The 18,967-nt window shown below is 42.0% G+C and overlaps 1 protein-coding gene across 4 annotated transcripts in view; it reads left to right on the plus strand.

Moving 5' to 3' along the window:
• Nucleotides 1-18,967, plus strand: part of SUSD4 (sushi domain containing 4) — a 197,286-nt gene that overhangs the window by 148,172 nt on the left and 30,147 nt on the right. For 2 of the 4 annotated variants that reach the window (XM_073338777.1, XM_073338775.1), the window contains exons 4-6: nt 2,527-2,700; nt 7,428-7,502; nt 8,172-8,360. In XM_073338777.1, coding sequence (XP_073194878.1) covers nt 2,527-2,700; nt 7,428-7,502; nt 8,172-8,360 — 438 coding nt within the window. The remainder of the gene's footprint in view (nt 1-2,526; nt 2,701-7,427; nt 7,503-8,171; nt 8,361-18,967) is intronic. The other 2 variants (XM_073338778.1, XM_073338779.1) reach the window with 2 other exon arrangements.

An 18,967-nucleotide genomic window follows, 5' to 3' on the forward strand; every position in this document is an offset into this window, starting at 1 on the left:
GAGAGCTGAGGGAACTGGGATTGTTTAGTCTGCGGAAGAGAAGAATGAGGGGGGATTTGATAGCTGCTTTCAACTACCTGAAAGGGGTTTCCAAAGAGGATGGATTTAGACTGTTCTCAGTGGTAGCTGATGACAGAACAAGGAGTAATTGCCTCAAGTTGCAGTGGGGGAGGTTTAGTTGGATATTAGGAAAAACTTTTTCCCTAGGAGGGTGATGAAACACTGGAATGCGTTACCTAGGGAGGTGGTGGAATCTCCTTCCTTAGAAGTTTTTAAGGCCAGGCTTGACAAAGCCCTGGCTGGGATGATTTAGTTGGGGATTGGTCCTGCTTTGAGCAGGGGGTTGGACTAGATGACCTTCTGGGGTCCCTTCCAACCCTGATATTCTATGGTTCTATGATTAGTTTGATCCTCCAGCAGCCTCAGCATTGAATCCTGCTTCCTCTCATCACACTGCCACCATCTTTCAGCTTCAGCCCGCCACTTACTCTCTTTAGCCTGCCACCTCTCCTCCCAGTCATTTTGTGCTTTCCTGCACTCTGACATTGTCTGAGCATTCGTCTGTGCTCTGTCAGTGTGGGAGGACTGCATGAGCTCAGAGAACATTTCATCGCGAGTGTGTTTTTTTCGCCTTCTAATCTTCACTAGCCTCTGGGAAGGAGAAGATCCTTGAAACACATCCAGCTGGTGGAGGGGAAAAAAAGGGACAGTGGTATTTAAAAAGACTCATTTTATAGAACAATGGGTACACTCTTTCATGGTAAACCTTGCTGTTAACATTACATACATAGCAGATGTGCTTTCGTTACAAGGCCACATTTTACCTCCCCCCACCGCGTGGCTAACCCCTCCCCTTCCCCCCTCCCCGTGGCTAACAGCGGGGAACATTTCTGTTCAGCCACAGGCAAACAGCCCAGCAGGAATGGCCACCTCTGAATGTCCCCGTAAGAAAAGCACCCTATTTCAACCAGGTGACCATGAATGATATCACTCTCCTGAGGATAACTCGGAGATAAAGAACGGATGTTGTTTGAATGCCAGCAAACATGTTCTGCAATGATTCCCGAGTACGTGCTACTGGCCTGGAGTGGTAAAGTGTCCTACCATGGTGGACAGAATAAGGCTGCCCTCCCCAGAAACCTTGTGCAAAGGCTTTGGGAGTACATCCAGGAGAGCCGCGAATGCCAAGACAAATTAATCATTAAACACGCTTGCTTTTAAACCATGTATACTATTTTAAAAGGTACACTCACCAGAGGTCCCTTCTCCACCTGCCGGGTCCAGGAGGCAGCCTTGGGTGGGTTCGTGGGGGTACTGGCTCCAGGTCCAGGGTGAGAAACAGTTCCTGGTTGTCAGGAAAACTGGTTTCTCCGCTTGCTTGCTGTGAGCTATCTACAACCTCATCATCGTCATCATCTTCCTTGTCCCCAAAACCTGCTTCCAGGTTGCCTCCATCTCCATTGAAGGAGTCAAACAACACGGTTGGGGTAATGGTGGCTGAACCCCCTAAAATGGCATTCAGCTCATCATAGAAGCGGCATGTTTTACGCTCTGACCTGAAGCGGCCGTTTGCCTCTCTGGTTTTCTGGTTGGCTTGCCTCAGCTCCTTAAGTTTCACGCGGCACTGCTTCGGGTCCCTGTTATAGCCTCTGTTCTTTATGCCCTGGGAGATTTTGACAAATGTTTTGGCATTTCGAAAACTGGAACGGAGTTCTGATAGTACGGATTCCTCTCCCCATACAGCGATCAGATCCCGTACCTCCTGTTCGGTCCATGCTGGAGCTCTTTTGCAATTCTGGGACTCCATCATGGTCACCTCTGCTGATGAGCTCTGCACTCACCTGCAGCTTGCCATGCTGGCCAAAGAGGAAATGAAATTCAAAAGTTCGCTGGCCTTTTCCTGTCTACCTGGCCAGTGCATCTGAGTTGAGAGTGCTGTCCAGAGTGGTCACAATGGAGCACTCTGGGATAGCTCCCGGAGGCCAATACCGTCTAATTGTCCCCACAGTACCCCAAATTCGACCTGGCAAGGCCGATTTCAGCGCTAATCCCCTTGTCGGGGGTGGAGTAAGGAAATCCGTTTTAAAAGCCCTTTAAGTCGAAAAAAAGGGCTTTGTCATGTGGACGGGTGCAGGGTTAAATCGATTTAACGCTGCTAAATTCGACCTCAACTCCTAGTATAGACCAGGGCTTACTGTACCTGCAGTTTAACTTGTGCTGAGATGTAAGGGGAATATTAAAAGCAATCTAGCTATGCTCTCCATCTGCTTGTATACAACAATTGGAAATACATACTCTCATTATAACACACCGGCCTCTACTGTCATACAATGGATTATGGTACTGATGAGTGACTAGGAAAATGTATATTAACTGAATTGCATTTTGTGCTGTGCAGACTGCAAACTGTTTAACCAGAACAGATATATTATGGGTTAACTTTGCTTAAGAGCTTGACTACTGAGCAGCTGGCCACAGTTTTTTTGTAACTAAATTAATAATACACAATTTTTTATTATGTCACAGATTGCCTCGTTCCACATGTTGAAGATGCAGAGGTTCATAACAAGACATACAGGACTGGAGATAAGTTAATAATCAGTTGTCATGAAGGATTCCAGATCCGTTACCCTGACTTAGACAACATGGTTTCAATATGTCAAGATGATGGAATGTGGGATAATCTGCCCATTTGTCAAGGTATAGTGCACCAGAATATCTTACTGTATAGCTCTTACACCTTGTAATCATTTACCAACACTTTTTTCTGCAGCTAAAGAGAATAGCAATAAGATGATAGATCTAGTTGTACAGTATTTCTGCAAAGGCTTTTGGATTTGCTCGGCTCCATTATTCACTTTTGGAAGTAAAATTCCACATTTCAGCATAGCTTTATTTTAAAATATTATGTTTTAAATGTTAAATAAAATGTGTTTTTTTTTTTTGCTCGTTTAAAATCTGAGGTGAGCATGTCTTCTCTTTTAATGAAACAGGTTGAAATTCACCCGTTAGGTCAGCACAAGGCCCTTTGGACCACCTAAATCTGTGCACTACTTCATTTAGTGAAAGAATTAGGTTTTTTACTGCTTTTCACTTTGTTAGCCCTGCAGAGCTCATGCAACTAGGAGAGAGCAAGTTAGTCTATTCCATCTTGTTCATTATCAGCTGAATGGTGTATCAAGTTTTAAATCAGTTACACGCATGGATACTGACTGAACACTGTGCAGTTGCACGGGCCTAATTTGGCCAGCAGAGCCATTAGGGCTAGTGACAGCGTATGAGAAGGAAACAGCTTGAGTTTCTCTGGACTTGAGAAGAGTGATTGAGGCTAGGCTGCCATTAGTGGACATGTGTTAAATACCCTGATCTAACCACAACCCTTTTCTCTTGCATGGGCACAGATTAGCACCTTTAACCTCAATTTAGCTAGTTGAGATTGATCCTAGGCTCCCCTGGGGTTAGTCTTGACCATTTTAGTCAAGACAAAAGGTGTTAACCTGCATCTGCACAAAGGGAAAGATTAGGATTGGCAACCTTGACCTCTTTTCCTTATCTAGGCAGGTCTTCTGTGTATAGTACAATTTAGGAAGTATGCTGTCATTTGGGGCTTGGATGTGAGAGTGCTGAGCCCCCTTTGAGTTGAAATCCAGTGTGAATCACAGATGCCCAGCCCCTTTCAGGTTATTTGCATAAATTTGGAACACATCTGGGAATGCAGTGATAAACTATTGTATTTTTAATGGCGTTGGGGATTGCAGAAAGCATTGAACATTATGACTTGTCAGCATGGTGCAAATGTATTTTATGTCAGTTTGATAGTTCCTATTATTCTGTAAATCTTTTAAAATTCAGGGAGAGCAGAAAAATAATCAAATTTCACTTAAAACAGACAGTTCCTAAATATGCTGTGGCCAAATAGAAGAAAAAACAACCCTTGAGTGATTAATTTTGGCTTTATTTTTTTTTTAATTTAACATGCTGCAGAGTCTCTACATATTTCACAAAGAAAGGTCTTATAGCTGCCATGTGGCACCGGCATGTTGAAGTTAGGCAACTGTCATAGCCCAGTATTGCTTTGCACATATCTTGGAGATTAAATAAATTGTATCTGTAGATGGTAGCAGAAAAAGCAGAGCCCTTCAGAAAATCATCTTTTCCAGTCAAAATGGTGAATGCACTTTGCACCATTGCATGCCGGTGCAAAGGGCATTTGTGTGTAGTGGTTTTAAGTGCCCCTGCCATTTTTAAACAAACAATGACGGACTCAAACACTTTTGCACTTAGGGGACGTCCTCACACAGTTTACAGGTGGAATTTTTCTGGGCTATTATTCAGATGAGCAGTAGTATCCATTGCTTTCCTCCAGTGTGATATCAAAGCCATGGAACAGCAGACAACTGCTGCTACACACACCTCAGCTGCAGTGGATTGATATTGCCTCCTAAACACAAACCTCAGTTCTCCTCCTGCTTAATTCAACATTAACCACATTTTAAAAGTAAATTTAGTGCAAGTAAGTGGTACGAGATCAACAGCATTAGTGTGAAATCTGGTATCTACGAAACAGGTACAGTTCAGGCAATTACAGTGCAGGTTTCCTTACATTGCCCTCCAGTGGTTCTCAAGTCTTGTTGTGGAGTTAGCAGCTGTTCCGGGTCCGGCTGGTCTGTTAGGATTGCAATCACAAGTGCTAAATATGAGGTGGGCACTTGTCCACTAGGACATAGACCACCAACTCATTTTACATAGCCCACCAATTACTGTGGACCTGATTCTCATTATGCTAAGGCCCCTTTCAAGTTTTCAGAGCCGTGTAAAGAGGTCTTGGTGTAAATGAGAAACGAGTCCAATGATTTGAGGCTTTAGACAGTACTGACAGTAACGGACCTGGGATGGATCTAAGTTAACTAGACGTGAATGGCATTGTTTTCTAATACCAACCCCCTCTACACCTTTATTTGTTTGCCAAGTTAGCTATTTTAGCAAAGGAAAAAACAGTGAAAAATTGTTAGAGTAGATAAACTTAATTTGTTTAAAAATAGGGGGAAATGTATATGATCTTCTAATTGTATTTTTGGGTGAGAGAAGGCGAGCCTGGTAACTAAGGCCCAGATCCTCAAAGGTATTTCGGTGCCTAACTCCCATAGATTTCAGTTAGGTGCCTAAATACCTTTGAAAATCAGGGCCTAGATGACAACAATCCTTAAGTGCAACGCATAAGTGTGGCCCATAAATCTGATCACATCTGACTTTGAGGATACCTACCCTGGAGCTGGAGGTGTAACTGTCAGTTCAAGTAGACATACCTGCACTAGCTCTGATGGAGTGAGCACGCTAAAAATAGACGCATTGCTGTGATGGTAGAAGTGGTAAGATAGGCTAGCCGCCTGAGTACAGTCACATCCAAGATGTGTCCTCAGGGCAGCCAGCACCTCCCACCACATGCGCTGCTGTGGCTACACTTCTCTTTTTAGGGTGCTAGTGTTGGTATGTCTACTCAAACTGCAATGACACCTTCAGCTCCAATGTAAACATACCCTTCAAGAGTGCATTTGTCTGATGATTAATAACACAGACTATATTTTGGGGTTGATTTTGGAATTACATACTCCTAGTTGCTGAACGACAGGATTTTAGTTATGTATTAAAGGGGAAAAAAGTTTTCTGGATCACTAAGAATTGTGAAGCACTGGAAGATGCCACCCTCTTTCTTGTTTTTTAAACTGAATTCTTGTGGAATTAAAGGTTTCAGAGTAACAGCCTTGTTAGTTTGTATTCGCAAAAAGAAAAAGAGTACTTGTGGCACCTTAGAGACTAACGGATTTATTTGAGCATGAGCTTTCATGAGCTACAGCTCACTTCATCGGATGCATGAAGTGGAAAGTACTTTATGCATCCGATGAAGCGAGCTGTAGCTCACGAAAGCTTATGCTCAAATAAATTGGTTAGTCTCTAAGGTGCCACAAGTACTCCTTTTCTTTTTGTGGAATTAAAGTTTCCGAGCTCCTGGTGAAAATGGGAAGGCCCTTGTTTCTGGATAGACCTTCATGTAACTGTATCAGAAGATTGATTTTTTTTTTCATACTTTTTTATATACTGTGCTCTGTGAAACTTACATATTGGAGGGGTCCTCCCTCCAAACTCTCTTACCCCCAGAAATGGGAGACCATCTTTCTGTGAACCCAGTTTAAATGTCTGAGGAAAGGGCAGGTTAGATTTACTGTAGCGCTGTGAACTGGGTGCTCGTATGTAATATGATTTTCTGCACGTCATGTACAATCACACAAGGAATTATAACCAGGCTTTAATACTACATTTCATAATGTACTTTTTAAATTTGCATATATGCAGTCGTCCGTTGGGGCCTGTGCATCAGAGCTCTGTCATCTTTATCTGGAAATCCAAACAAAACCTTATCTGAACTTAGTCACGTAGGACCAGATTGTCAAAGGTATTTATTTAGGTGTCTGATGCATATAGGCACTTAGCGGGATTTTTAAAGCACCTATTGAAAATCTCACTAGATGCCTACCTTCTTTAGGGACATAAATACCTTTAGAAATCTGTCCAAGAGGCCAAATTCACTCTGGTATAATTCCATTGAAGGTAAACTTGCCCCATTTATATAGTCTGTACTCTTTGTCTGCAGAAGTGCATGTGTTTTATATTTGGTACAGAAGAGGAGGCAATAGCCAATAAATAGGGCCATTGTGGCTTTATTTGAGCGAAGGGGATTCATGAACTAGTAAAACTACTATTAAAAGCCGTTGTGCTGAACGTGATGCAACAAGTTTCCGTCCCCTCTCCCCCTCCCCCAATGGCCGGAGCCCTGAATTATTCTCCTGTCTTTGGACTAGTTAGAAGCTGTTTCTTTAAAGTGGCGGCTGGACATCTCAAGAAAAGGGAGTTGAAAGTACACAGCACTTTGCAGGATGTACTCAAATTGGAAGATCTGGCCTGTAGCTTTTATTTTGATAAAGTAAGACTCTCTAATTTTTAACAGTTTGTATAACAAGGCTTGAAATTATGGGAATCCATGTGACCTTCCTTCTGGAATTCCTGATAGTGACAAGAGGCCTATTAATAATGGTTGTTGCCACAACAAACAGCTTATGTTAGTCTCATAAATTTTCATAAAGCTTTTTTCATTCCCAGATTGCTAATCATCATTCCTCAAAATCATTGCAAGCTAAAAATCAGCACCATTAGTCATTACCAAGAGGGTCATTTTTAAGGCAGTGAGCAAAATAATTCTAGTTTATTTCAGTACACAACTTGAAATCTCAAATCTCAATATCCACTCAGAACATTGTTTGCATACATGTGAATCAAATATTAGAAAGTCGTGAGTGATTATGTAGTGAATTTCCTTTTATTCCAAATGTCATCTCATTTGTGAAGCCAACTGCTGTCAATTCCCCCTCTAGGGTGCCAAAATTACAAAGTCTGTCTGGAGTTAATCACTCTGGGCCAAACTCATCTCTGGTGTAATTCTACTGAAGGTAAGTTTGTCCCTTTCTCGATCAGCTGTGGCCACTGTTCTCAAAAATGACTGATGAGTTTAGGTGCCTCCATTTTTGGGTGCCCAATCTGAAACCCCTTGAAGGGCCTGATTTCCGGAAGGTGAGCGCACTGAGCACTTTCTGAAAATCAGGCTCCTCTAAACGATCTCAAATTGGGCTCCCAAAATCACTACTCATTTTTGAAATCTTGGCCTCTTTTGCTGCTGTGTATATCTTGTAACAGCATCAATTTCAGTATTAAACATAACCTCTGTGACTGCCTGTTTGAGGAGAGGAATAAAACCCAGGGTTTTGTATAGGTGACTGTCTTTATTTATTAAGAATTCCACCTTGTAATAAGTGACAACTGCTAAACTGGTGAATGTGTGGGTGTGCAAAACGAAACATTGCAATTGTCATTAATGCTATTTTGGGTTTGCAGATGATATATATTATCTTGGCAGAATGTGTGGGCTAAGCAATAAAAGAACTTGAAATGAGGTAATGACACTTGAGCATCTAAGAGAAAGATTAAGCAGGAATGCCATTCACTGTGGGGAGGATGGGAAATATTGTGCTTCTCAACTTGGGAACCATAATCAAGATGTGTTACAATGACTAAGACAAGCACCTCATAATAAAAGATACCTTCCTCTTCTTAATTTGCAGGTTGCCTGAGGCCATTGGTTCTTCCTCATAGTTACATTAACATATCTGAGTTCGAGTCCTCCTTCCCAGTAGGAACAGTGGTATATTATCAGTGCTTTCCTGGATATAAACTAAAGGGGACAAAGTTCCTTGAGTGCATGTATAACCTTATCTGGTCACATAGCTCACCTAGGTGCCTTGATGTGGAAGGTAAAACAGCTTATTTGTTTTTAATTTTGGACAATTAACATGATATATTTTAATTGAACTTAGGGCTACAATTTTTAGCTCCATTTTGTCCACTGCCTCCTGAGGACGTACAAAGTGCATCCATTCAAGCTCCTGTTTTGTTGTACGTATACTGTGTAATCTGGAACATCGCATAGCTTAACTGTTAAAGTTACTTACATAATGTTTGCTCTGTCAGTATCGTAATCATACTAGCTGAAGTTTGTAACAACAAAGACTGTTTATACTTAAAATCTAAAAAACTATGTAATCTGCTGTCTTTCTAATGAAATGCTGAGAAAGTTAATGAATCTATATTCACATAAGGACAACCTGAGTAGCTGAAGATTTCAGCACCATACCATTCTGAACTAAAAGCATTTGTAAATACTATTAAGTATCAAGTTTCATTTCAGCCTGCATGCCAGGTGTATGCAAAATCTAATACTGCATGATTCTGCATTAAAAATTACTGGATGTTGTACCCAAAAGTACTGGAGTGTTTCTTATTTTTAATTAACAGTCCAGTTTTCAAAATTCTAAAAGGTCTTTGCAATGTAAGGGTTCCACCTTCAGGAACTGACTTTCTGATCTAACATCCTAGAAATTTAACCACAAAACAGCCCTGCATAAATCATCTTTCTTTTTATTTTTTGTAGTACATGAAATACATGTTACAGATAAAATTATTAGAAAGAGACTGCCTGTCGGATATCATAAAAGAAATTACAAAATGAAGCAGGATTAGCCAGAAGTAAGTCTTTAATGTGTTAGGAGCATTAAAACCCACAAACACAAATGTATGAAACTTGAAAATTTTGTATGTGTCATTTCCCTGTGCTCACTTAACACAGATTACAGTCTGAACTACCTGTTCCAGCTCTCGTCGACGTACATGGCAAAACTCCCATTAACTTTAATGGGGGCATGTATCATTTGTATTATATTAGCACCTAGAGCTCCATTGTGGTAGGCTTCTTAAAAATATACAGAGAGTAAGAGAGAATCCCTGCCCTGAAGATTTTGTAGTCTAAATAGACACGTCAAAGAAAGGGTAGGAGAGGCAAAGAAGTATTCTCCCCAATTCACAGATGGGGAACTGAGACAGCGATTAAGTTCCTTGCCCAAGGTCACACCGGACGTTTGTGGCAGAGTGGGGAATTGAACCTAAACCTCCTGAGTCCTGATCCAGTCCCTTAATCACAAGCTCATCCTTCCTTATGATCGCTTTTGGCACAGGGCTTGTTGTTCTGTTGTAACATTAAGACCAATTTTTTCCCCGGCGATTACTTGTAGAAACCCTATATATACAGGTGATGGACAAACCACAAATGTTTCAGATAGTACGAGAATGGGTTATCTTGAGATTTTAGGTCCTTTCTTTTTCCATATGGGTAGGACAGAGTCTTATAGATGAAAACTTCATTTCTCAGGTGTCATGTGGGACCGGTGTAACTGGAACACACAGAACTTGTAAAGTTCCATCCAGCACCTGTAAATCAACTTAGGTATTCACATTTGAAAATGACAGGTTTCAGAGTAGCAGCTGTGTTAGTCTGTATCTGCAAAAAGAAAAGGAGTACTTGTGGCACCTTAGAGACTAAACACATTTATTAGAGCATAAGCTTTCGTGAGCTACAGCTCACTTCAGCTGTAGCTCACGAAAGCTTATGCTCTAATAAATGTGTTTAGTCTCTAAGGTGCCACAAGTACTCCTTTTCTTTTTACTTTTGAAAATGTTGGCCTAAGTGACTTATTCAAGAAGAGTCAGACTCCAGGGGTCCTGCTTCCATCTAATTCTCCAACCAGTGAACAGCACTCCCACCCTTTTTATCCAGTATTATAGAATAATAGAAGTATAGGGCTGGAGGGAACCTCAGTCATCAAGTCCAGTCCCTTGCTCTGAGGCAGGACTGAGTAAACCTAGACCATCCCTGACAGGTGTTTGTCCAACCTGTTCTTAAAAACCTCCCATAATGGGGATTCCACATCCTCTGTTGAAAGCCCATTCCAGAGCTTAACTATCCTTATGGTTACAAATCTTTTCCTAATAGCTAATCTAAATCTCCCTTACTGCAGATTAAGACCATTACTTCTTATCCTATTTTTAGTGGATATAGAGAACAATTGCTCATAGTCCTCTTTAGTACAGCCCATAATAATATGTTGAAATGTTGAAGACTTTTAGCCAGTCCCCTTTCAGTAGTCTTTTCTCAATACTAAACATGCCCAGTTATTTTAACTTTTCCTCACAGGTCAAGTTTTCTATGATTTGTATCTCTCTTTTGTTGCTCTCTTCTGGACTCTCTCCAATTGGTCCACATCTTTCCTTAAGCGTGGTGCCCAGAATTGGACACAATACTCCAGCAGAGAGGCCTCACCAGTGCCAAGTGGAGTGGGACAGTTACCTCCCATGTATTACATACAATATTCCTGTTAATACACCACAGAATGATAATGAGCTTTTTTTGCAACTGCATCACATTGTTGACTCTCATTCAGTTTGTGATCCATTATAAACGCCAGATCCTTTCCAGCAGTACTGCCACTTAGCCAGTTATCCCCATTTTGTAGCTATGCATTTGATCTTTCCTTCCAGAGTGAAATACTTTGCACTTGTCTTTACTGACTTTCATGTTATTGATTTCAGACCAATTCTCCAATTTTGTCAAGGTCCTTTTGAATTCTAATCCTGTTGTCCAAAGTGCTTGCAACCCCACCCCACCCCCAGCTTGGTTTCATTTGCACATTTTATAAGCATATTCTCCACTCCATTATCCAAGTCATTTAATGAAAATATTGAATAGTACCAGACCCAGGACAGACACATGCAGGACTCCACTAGAGATCCCTCCCAGTTTGACAGCAAACTATTGATAACTACTTCGAGTACAGTCTTTCAACAATTTGAGCACCCACTTTATAGTAATTTAATCTAGACCACACTTCCCTAATTCACTTACAAGAATGTCATGTGGGACTGTGTCAAAAGCCTTACTAAAATAAGATACCTCACATCTATTGTTCTCCCCCTCCTCTACTAGGCCAGTAACCCTGATGAAGGAAATTAGGTTGATTTTTGTCATGATTTATTTTTGACAAATCCATGCTGGCTCTTCCTTAATCCTGTTATCCTCCAGGTGCTTACAAATTGATTGTTTAATAATTTGTTCCAGTATCTTTCCAGATATTGAAGTTAAGCTGATTGGTCTATACTTACTGGGGTCCTCTTTGTACCCCTTTTCAAAGATAGATATTATATTTACCCTTTTTCAATCCTCTGGAACCTCTTCTGTCCTCCATGAGTTCTCAAAGATAATTGCTAGTGGTTCCAAGATTGCTTCAGTACCTTAAATACCCTATGATGGTTCCTAAAGTACCATATGATGAATTTCATCAGGCCTTGCTGACTTGAATGATACAACTCATTTAAATATCCTTTAACCTGTGCTTTCCTTATATTGGCTTGTGTTCCTTCCCCCATGTTGTTAATATTAGTTGAGTTGAGTATCTGGTCACTATTACCGTTTTTAGTGAAGACTCAAGCAAAATAGGCATTAAACACATCAGCCTTCTTGATGTCATCAGTTATTAGCTCTCCTTCCCCGTTAAGTAGAGGGCTTGTGCTTTCCTTTGTCTTTCTCTTGGTCCTAATGTATTTTTAAAATCTCTTATTCCCTTTGATGTCCCTTGCTGGGCATTTTATGTCATTTTATGCCTTTCTGATTTTCTCCTTACATGCTTGTGCTATTCTTTTGTTGCTCCTCCTTCTGCACCTTGCAGTTGAACTTAGCAATGTCAGCTCCGCTTTACAGATGCCTACCATATATCACAACTGTATTCATATTGCAGTATTACCCACCAGCATTTTTCATAGAGGGGATATTCAAATAGCAAATTAGTCTCTTTATTTATTTCCATGATCAATACTAAATGTATTCTCATAACATTACCTGTTCTGGTCTTTTAATGAGAGATTGATTAAAAGCAAATAGTTGTTAGGAACTTTTACCAAATCTTTATAGTGCTCATATTTTGCTGGAAGCAGTTTTGCCTGTAGCTTCCTGTTTTTGACATACATTCTTCTCTAGGCTCCAACAATATGCAGATTGAATTTAAAAAAAGAAAAGCAATGGGCTCTTTAGTAAACCTTTCTCCAGAGTGGTACCAGACTTCATAACAATGATTGTTTCTAATTTTGGAAAATATTGATGTAGAAGTGTTCCAGGAGGGCATCAAAAATTGCTCTTTCTGCTGCATACGCACAAACAGTTTTTCTTGCCTGGGCAGTTTCTGTGGTTGCATTATATTTGATTCTCCATCTGAACATCAAATTTCAGATCATATGGAGCCTGGCATCAGAGTAATCACACAAATGATATCTGTGAATCTTATGAATTTTGCCTCTTTCTAAACTATTTAGGCCGAATACATTGCTGGTGTAACTCCAGTGAAGTCAGTGGAGTTACACAGGGAAATATTTGACTTTTTCTTTCCTTTCTGCTGCTATAACTGTAGCATGAACATTTTTAATTAATACTACACTATAAAATTTACTTAGTGCTATAGCTGTGGGAATCTCAAAGCATTTTAGATACTTTACATATAGAATCAAAGTAACTGGAAATGGAAAGAAACTATTAGTTCATCTAATCTATCTTCATACTGCTAGTGCAGGATTATTCCCTATAATACACTTTTCCAATGCTTAATCCAGTCTAGTTTTAAATGTTTCCAATGGACTTCCACCACATCCTTTGGGACACAGTTTCACAGCTCTGGCTGTTGGAGGGAGATTTTTCTTATAATTAACCTAATTGTTCCTTTTCATATGTATTGTATGGTAATTCCTTTATCCAGTGTTGACATGGAGCCACCTCCATGGAGGGATGCAGCAGCTGTTTAGGAACTGTTTTATATTTTACACACACACACACACACTCTCTCTCTCTCTCTGTTTAGGAACTGTTTTGTATTTTACACACACACTGTTCATCTGATCTGGAAACTTGTTATAGGCAGAGCAGGGTGGTAATGCCATAGTTAAGGTTGCTCAACACGTGCCATTATAAGATTCTATTTTCAGTTGCTTATAATTCTTCTTCAAGTAGTGGCCCTTTGTGGTCCCACTTCAGGTGCACATGTGTCTCTGAAGCCCTTGATTGAAGATTACGCAGGCCAAACGGACATTGCTAGCTAGAAATCGTCTTATGCCTCTTTATGGCAGACACTGAGGCTATATAGGGGTGCGCAGGGGAACTGCCCTCACTTCCTTCTCTGCTGCCTCACCAGTGTGCAAAAGGACAGATAAGTACTACGTACCCCTTAAGGATTATCACTTTTTATTTTCCCATCCCCCACCTAACTCCCTAGTGGTGGATGCAATGAATGAACGGGGTAGGCAGTACTTTTTGAGATATGACAAGGAACAAAAGTGGCTGAATCTCTTTGGAGGAAAGTCTTACTCATCTGCAACCCTGCAGCTCTGGATCGCAAACTATCAAGCGGTCACCAAATACAACCTTGCTAATTACAACAAGCTCACAGCCTTTATTGAATAGCTGCCATATGACTGCAGGGAGCAATTCCAGTCTGTAGTTGAGGAGGGTCAGCTACTAGCCTGAATGGCTCTCCAGACATCCCTAGATGCTGCTGCCAGATCCATCTCTACGGTGGTAGTTATGTGCAGGGTGTCATGGCTTTAACTTTTGTGGTTTCTGAGGGAGGTTCAGAACGCTGTAGAGGGCCTCCCCTTTGATGGTCATAGGCTTTTCTCAGAGAACAAGAATGATGCCCTGCACACATTGAAGGACTTCAGGGTTACCCTATGTACCTTGGGCATTTACACAGCTACGAGCAAGAAGTGTTTTAATAGCTCAATAGCTTAATGTGCCCTTCAGCCTGCCTCCCTCGCTTTGGAGACTGTCGTATCCATTTCGTCCAGGCTTGGGAGCAAATCACCATGGACCAATAGGTCTTGGAGGTCATGACATCAGGCTATACCATCCAGTTTATGTCACTCCCTACCTTCCACTCCCCTTCCCCAGCCTTCTTTAGGGACCCCTCTCACAAGCTTCCACTAAGGCAAGAGATGGAGTCTCTCCTCCAACTAGGAGCAATAGAACTGGTCCCTTTCCCTTACAAGGGCAGGAGTTTCTACTCAAAATACTTCCTAGCACCCAAGAAGGATGGAAGTTGGAGGCCAATCTTAGATCTAAGACAACTGAATAAGTTTGTGATGCCTCAGAGGTTCAGGGTGGTAACTCTGGCAACTATAATTCCTTTACTAGAGAAAGGGGATTAGTTTTCAGCCCATGACCTACAAGAAGTCTACTTCTGATACATCTATCACACAGGAAGTACCGATGATTCACTACAGGCAAAGATCATTTCCAGTACCATGTGCTCCCCTTCGGCCTATCCTCAGCCCCAGGTGTGTTTTCAAAGGCTCTAGCAGTAATGGCAGTTTACTTTTGGCAGGAAGAGATCCTGGTCTTCCCGTACCTTGATGAACGGCTACTCAAGGACTGTTCCTTCGAAGCAATGTTATTGTCTACCCAGAAGGCCCTCGCTCTGTTCCAAGAGTTGGGCCTCCAGCTGAACATAAAGAAATCCACAATAGTACCAGTACAAAGGGATGCAGTTTATAGGGGTATTCTTGGACTCAGTGACAGCCAGAGCATATCTCCCTTTAGACAGATTTGTGACCTTGTCAGGACTGGTAGCAACAATTCAGGGAAGCTCTCGGACCACAATAAAAAGCTGTCTTGAGCCATGTGGCAGCTTTTACCTTTTGTGACCAATTACAGAAGGCTATGGTTCTGCTGCTTCCAGGGTTGGCTCAGAACTGCCTATGCTCCAAACAGGGACACCTTGGACAGGGCAGTGATGGTCCCTTTGCATGCACAGAACTCCATATCTGTGCAGGTGTTCCTTTCTGTCACCCAAGCCCATCAATGACTCCAGCAATTTCATTGTTAAGATTGGGTGCCCATCGCAATACCCTCAGGAATCAGGGCAGATGGACAGTCCATGAAACCAGTCTCCACATCAACCTGTTGGAAGTCAGGGTAGTCAGGAACTCTTGCCTCCATTTCCTAATGACAAAGCATTCAGGGTCATGATGGACAAAGTGTCCTGCATGTTTTACATCAACAAGCAAAGAGGAACAAAATCCCCTTCCTTGTGCACCAAAGCTATAAAGCTCTGGAACTGGTGCATAGCCCACCATATCCAGATTTCAGTGATCTACCTCGACTATGACTTGGAGCTGGACACTCAGGTTCTCCACAGCATATGCCAGAGATCGATATTTTCACCACCTCCGAGAACAGGAAGTGTCCCCTCTTCTGGTCAAGGTCGGGGGCCTGGTTCACCACTCCTTGCGGGATGGCCTTTTTCTACCTTGGAGGAAGGGTCTGTTCTATGCCTTTCCCCCAGTGCCCCTAATTCTAGGGGTATTGAACAAGATCAGGCAGGACAAAGCCAGAGTTATTCTCAGAGTACCTACCTGGCCGAGACAAGCTTATTACCCTTACCTGCTTCAACAAAATATCCAACCGTTAATCAAGCTCCCAACCATTCCTCTTCTCCTGTCTCAGGATGTGGGTTGCATGCTTCGCCCCAGCTTGGTGGTTCTACAGGTGTGACTCCTGGATGGCTCTCAGGAACAGAGGTTTCCTACTCTATGGATGTGCAGCAGGAGTTATTAAACAGCAGAAAAACATCAACCTGCACTTCTTCCCTGCAGAAATATTTTTTAAAAATTGTCCAATGGTGCAATCCATTTGTCCATTGCATCTCTAGCTGGAATTGGTTCCCCTTTCCCTCATCCTAGATTACCCATTGGATCTGAAGACATCTAGGTTGTCCATCAGTTCAGCCAAGGTACACCTGGCTGCCGTATCAACCTTTCATCCCCCAGTAAAGGGATTCTCCATTTTTGCTTACCTGGTATTGTCCAGAATTATTAAAGGTCTGGGTAATCTCTTCTCCCACATTAGACACACCACCCTGTCTTGTGACCTCAACCTGATTCCCAACCACCCAGCAAGGCTTCCATTCACACCAATGGCGACCTGATCCCTACTTCATTTATCTAGGAAGATGGCCTGGTTAGTTGAAAAATGTAAAGGAAATGGTGCTTCTTATTTTTAAATTAACTGAATCTACAGTCCTAATTTGGGGAAAATGATTAATCTGTGAAACAATGTTATTACATTTCAAATGACTGCACGTTCTTTGCATTGAAGAAATGTTTTTTCATCTTCATTGTCTTGAAGTTGATGCACCCTGCATTGTTCGTAGCATTGCAAGAAAGGCAAAAGAACAACTTATTCATAGATCCATAGATATTTAGGTCAGAAGGGACCATTATGATCATCTAGTCTGATCTCCAGCACAATGCAGGCTACAGAATTTCACCCACCACTCCTACAAAAAACCTCACACCTATATCTGTGCTATTGAAGTCCTCAAATCATAGTTTAAAGACTTCAAGGAGCAGAGAATCCTCCAGCAAGTGACCCGTGCCCCATGCTACAGAGGAAGGCGAAAAACCTCCAGGGCCTCTTCCAATCTGCCCTGGAGGAAAATTCCTTCCCGACCCCAAATATGGCGATCAGCTAAACCCTGAGCATGTTGGCAAGATACATCAGCCAGATACTACAGAAAATTCTTTCCTGGGTAAATCAGATCCCACCCCATCTAATATTCCATCACAGGCCATTGGGCCTATTTACCATGAATATTACCAAAACCATGTTATCTCATCATACCATCTCCTCCATAAATTTATCGAGTTTAATCTTAAAGCCAGATAGATCTTTTGCCCCCACTGCTTCCCTTGGAAGGCTATTCCAAAACTTCACTCCTCTGATGGTTAGAAACCTTTGTCTAATTTCTAGTCTAAATTTCCTGGTGGCCAGTTTATATCCATTTGTTCCTTTTTTGGTCTTTTACTATGACATTCCTATGGATCAAGTTGAAACAAATCACCATTTTATACCTGCTGTGTCACCTGCATTCTTTGCAGAAACTCCTTAGCCTTTCCCAAATCAGCTAGACATCAGAATTTTCATGAAACCATAATTTCCTGCCCTCATAATTCACATTTGTCCACAGATGGATGATACATTTTATCCATGGTGTTGCAAATGTGTGAAGGATTAGACAGGGGAAAGCAGATCAAGTTTCTCCCTCAGGGCGGTCTTATATTGAATTTTTAAATGTTATCTGACAGTGCACCTCTAACAGAACAAGAGCACTACGCTATGTCATCGGAGAGAGAAATATTACTTTGTGCATCAAGGACATATTTATTGATTTACAGTCCACTTACTGCGATCACTGGGCCTGCTCCTCAGCTAGTGGAAATCGGTGCAAGCCCTTTGACTGCAAGTCATTGAAGTTATGCTGATTAGCACTAGCTGAAGATCTGGCCCTCTCACTATGCCTATAGAATCTAAAATATATATTACATGCTAAATTGGTTTGTTCGCTTTTCAGGCAGGAGTCAAAGGTTCAAACTCAACTAGTTAATAGAGGAGACTGTAAACAAACAAAGGGCTGGAATTAGAATTATGTCACTAGAACTCTGATATTACCCTGGCCTTGTATGGTGATGTCTCATAGAGATTACTGCATTAGTCTGCTCTGGTCTAATTCTAAAGCCCAAGCCAAGCACAGCAGACCCAAGAGTACCCAGGTCTTTTTCAGAACTGACCCAAACCTGACATCTTCCCCAATTTTGTGTCAGAGCCACCACCTCATCCTAGAGGCTCAGCCTGGTAGGGACTTCCCATGCCCGCAGTCTGTCTCTGACCCCCTCCTGCCTGTGGAATTGGCACAGCAGTGGCTGTGTGCCCCACTCCTGCCTTGCTGCATTGCATATGTTGTGGAGTGACTGGCACTGCGTCAACACTGTGCTCCACAGTGTAGGAAGGCAGTGGCAGCCAGCAGAAGCAAGGCACTTAACCTCTGCTACCCAAACCCCACAGGCAGGCAGAGGTGATCGGAGCCTACCTGACCCAAGTCCAAGAGGTTCAGGTTGTTTTCAGACCCAACACTTGTAGTCAGATTCCGTCAGGTTGCAAGGCTCTGAGCTGCACCTCTCTTTCCTTCCTGGTGTCTCTGAGTGCATTCCTCAGGCCTTGTGCATTTACCTCTCCTGAGGCAGAATCATGCAGTCCTCTACTCTTTGACCAGATCCTGGACTACAGTACCCTGTGCCTGAGTCATGCTTACTCAGCAGATCTGGCTGGTTTCAGCACCTGTGGTCCTTCCCTTAGGAACTCTCTGACCACTAATGTATATAGTGACCTGTAGCTTTCTTAAAACTAAAGCACTGTTTATTTCACTAGGTAGGAACAACGCATTTAGAGGAAAAAGGATTTAAAACCACAAACAGTCTGCACAGGTCAATATTCAGCATTCATAAATTATTTCAGCTCCGCATCCATCACGCATGGCAGAAAGCACTGGCCCAGAAAGATGGGCTTCCTGGAATATCCTTTTTGACATCAGTAGCAAATTAAAGGCCTGATTTGGAACAGGGATCCAGTCTAGACTCCTGCCCATGATTGTGGATG

This window comes from Lepidochelys kempii, chromosome 3 (assembly GCF_965140265.1).
Source record: "Lepidochelys kempii isolate rLepKem1 chromosome 3, rLepKem1.hap2, whole genome shotgun sequence".
NCBI classification, from domain to species: Eukaryota; Metazoa; Chordata; order Testudines; family Cheloniidae; genus Lepidochelys; species Lepidochelys kempii.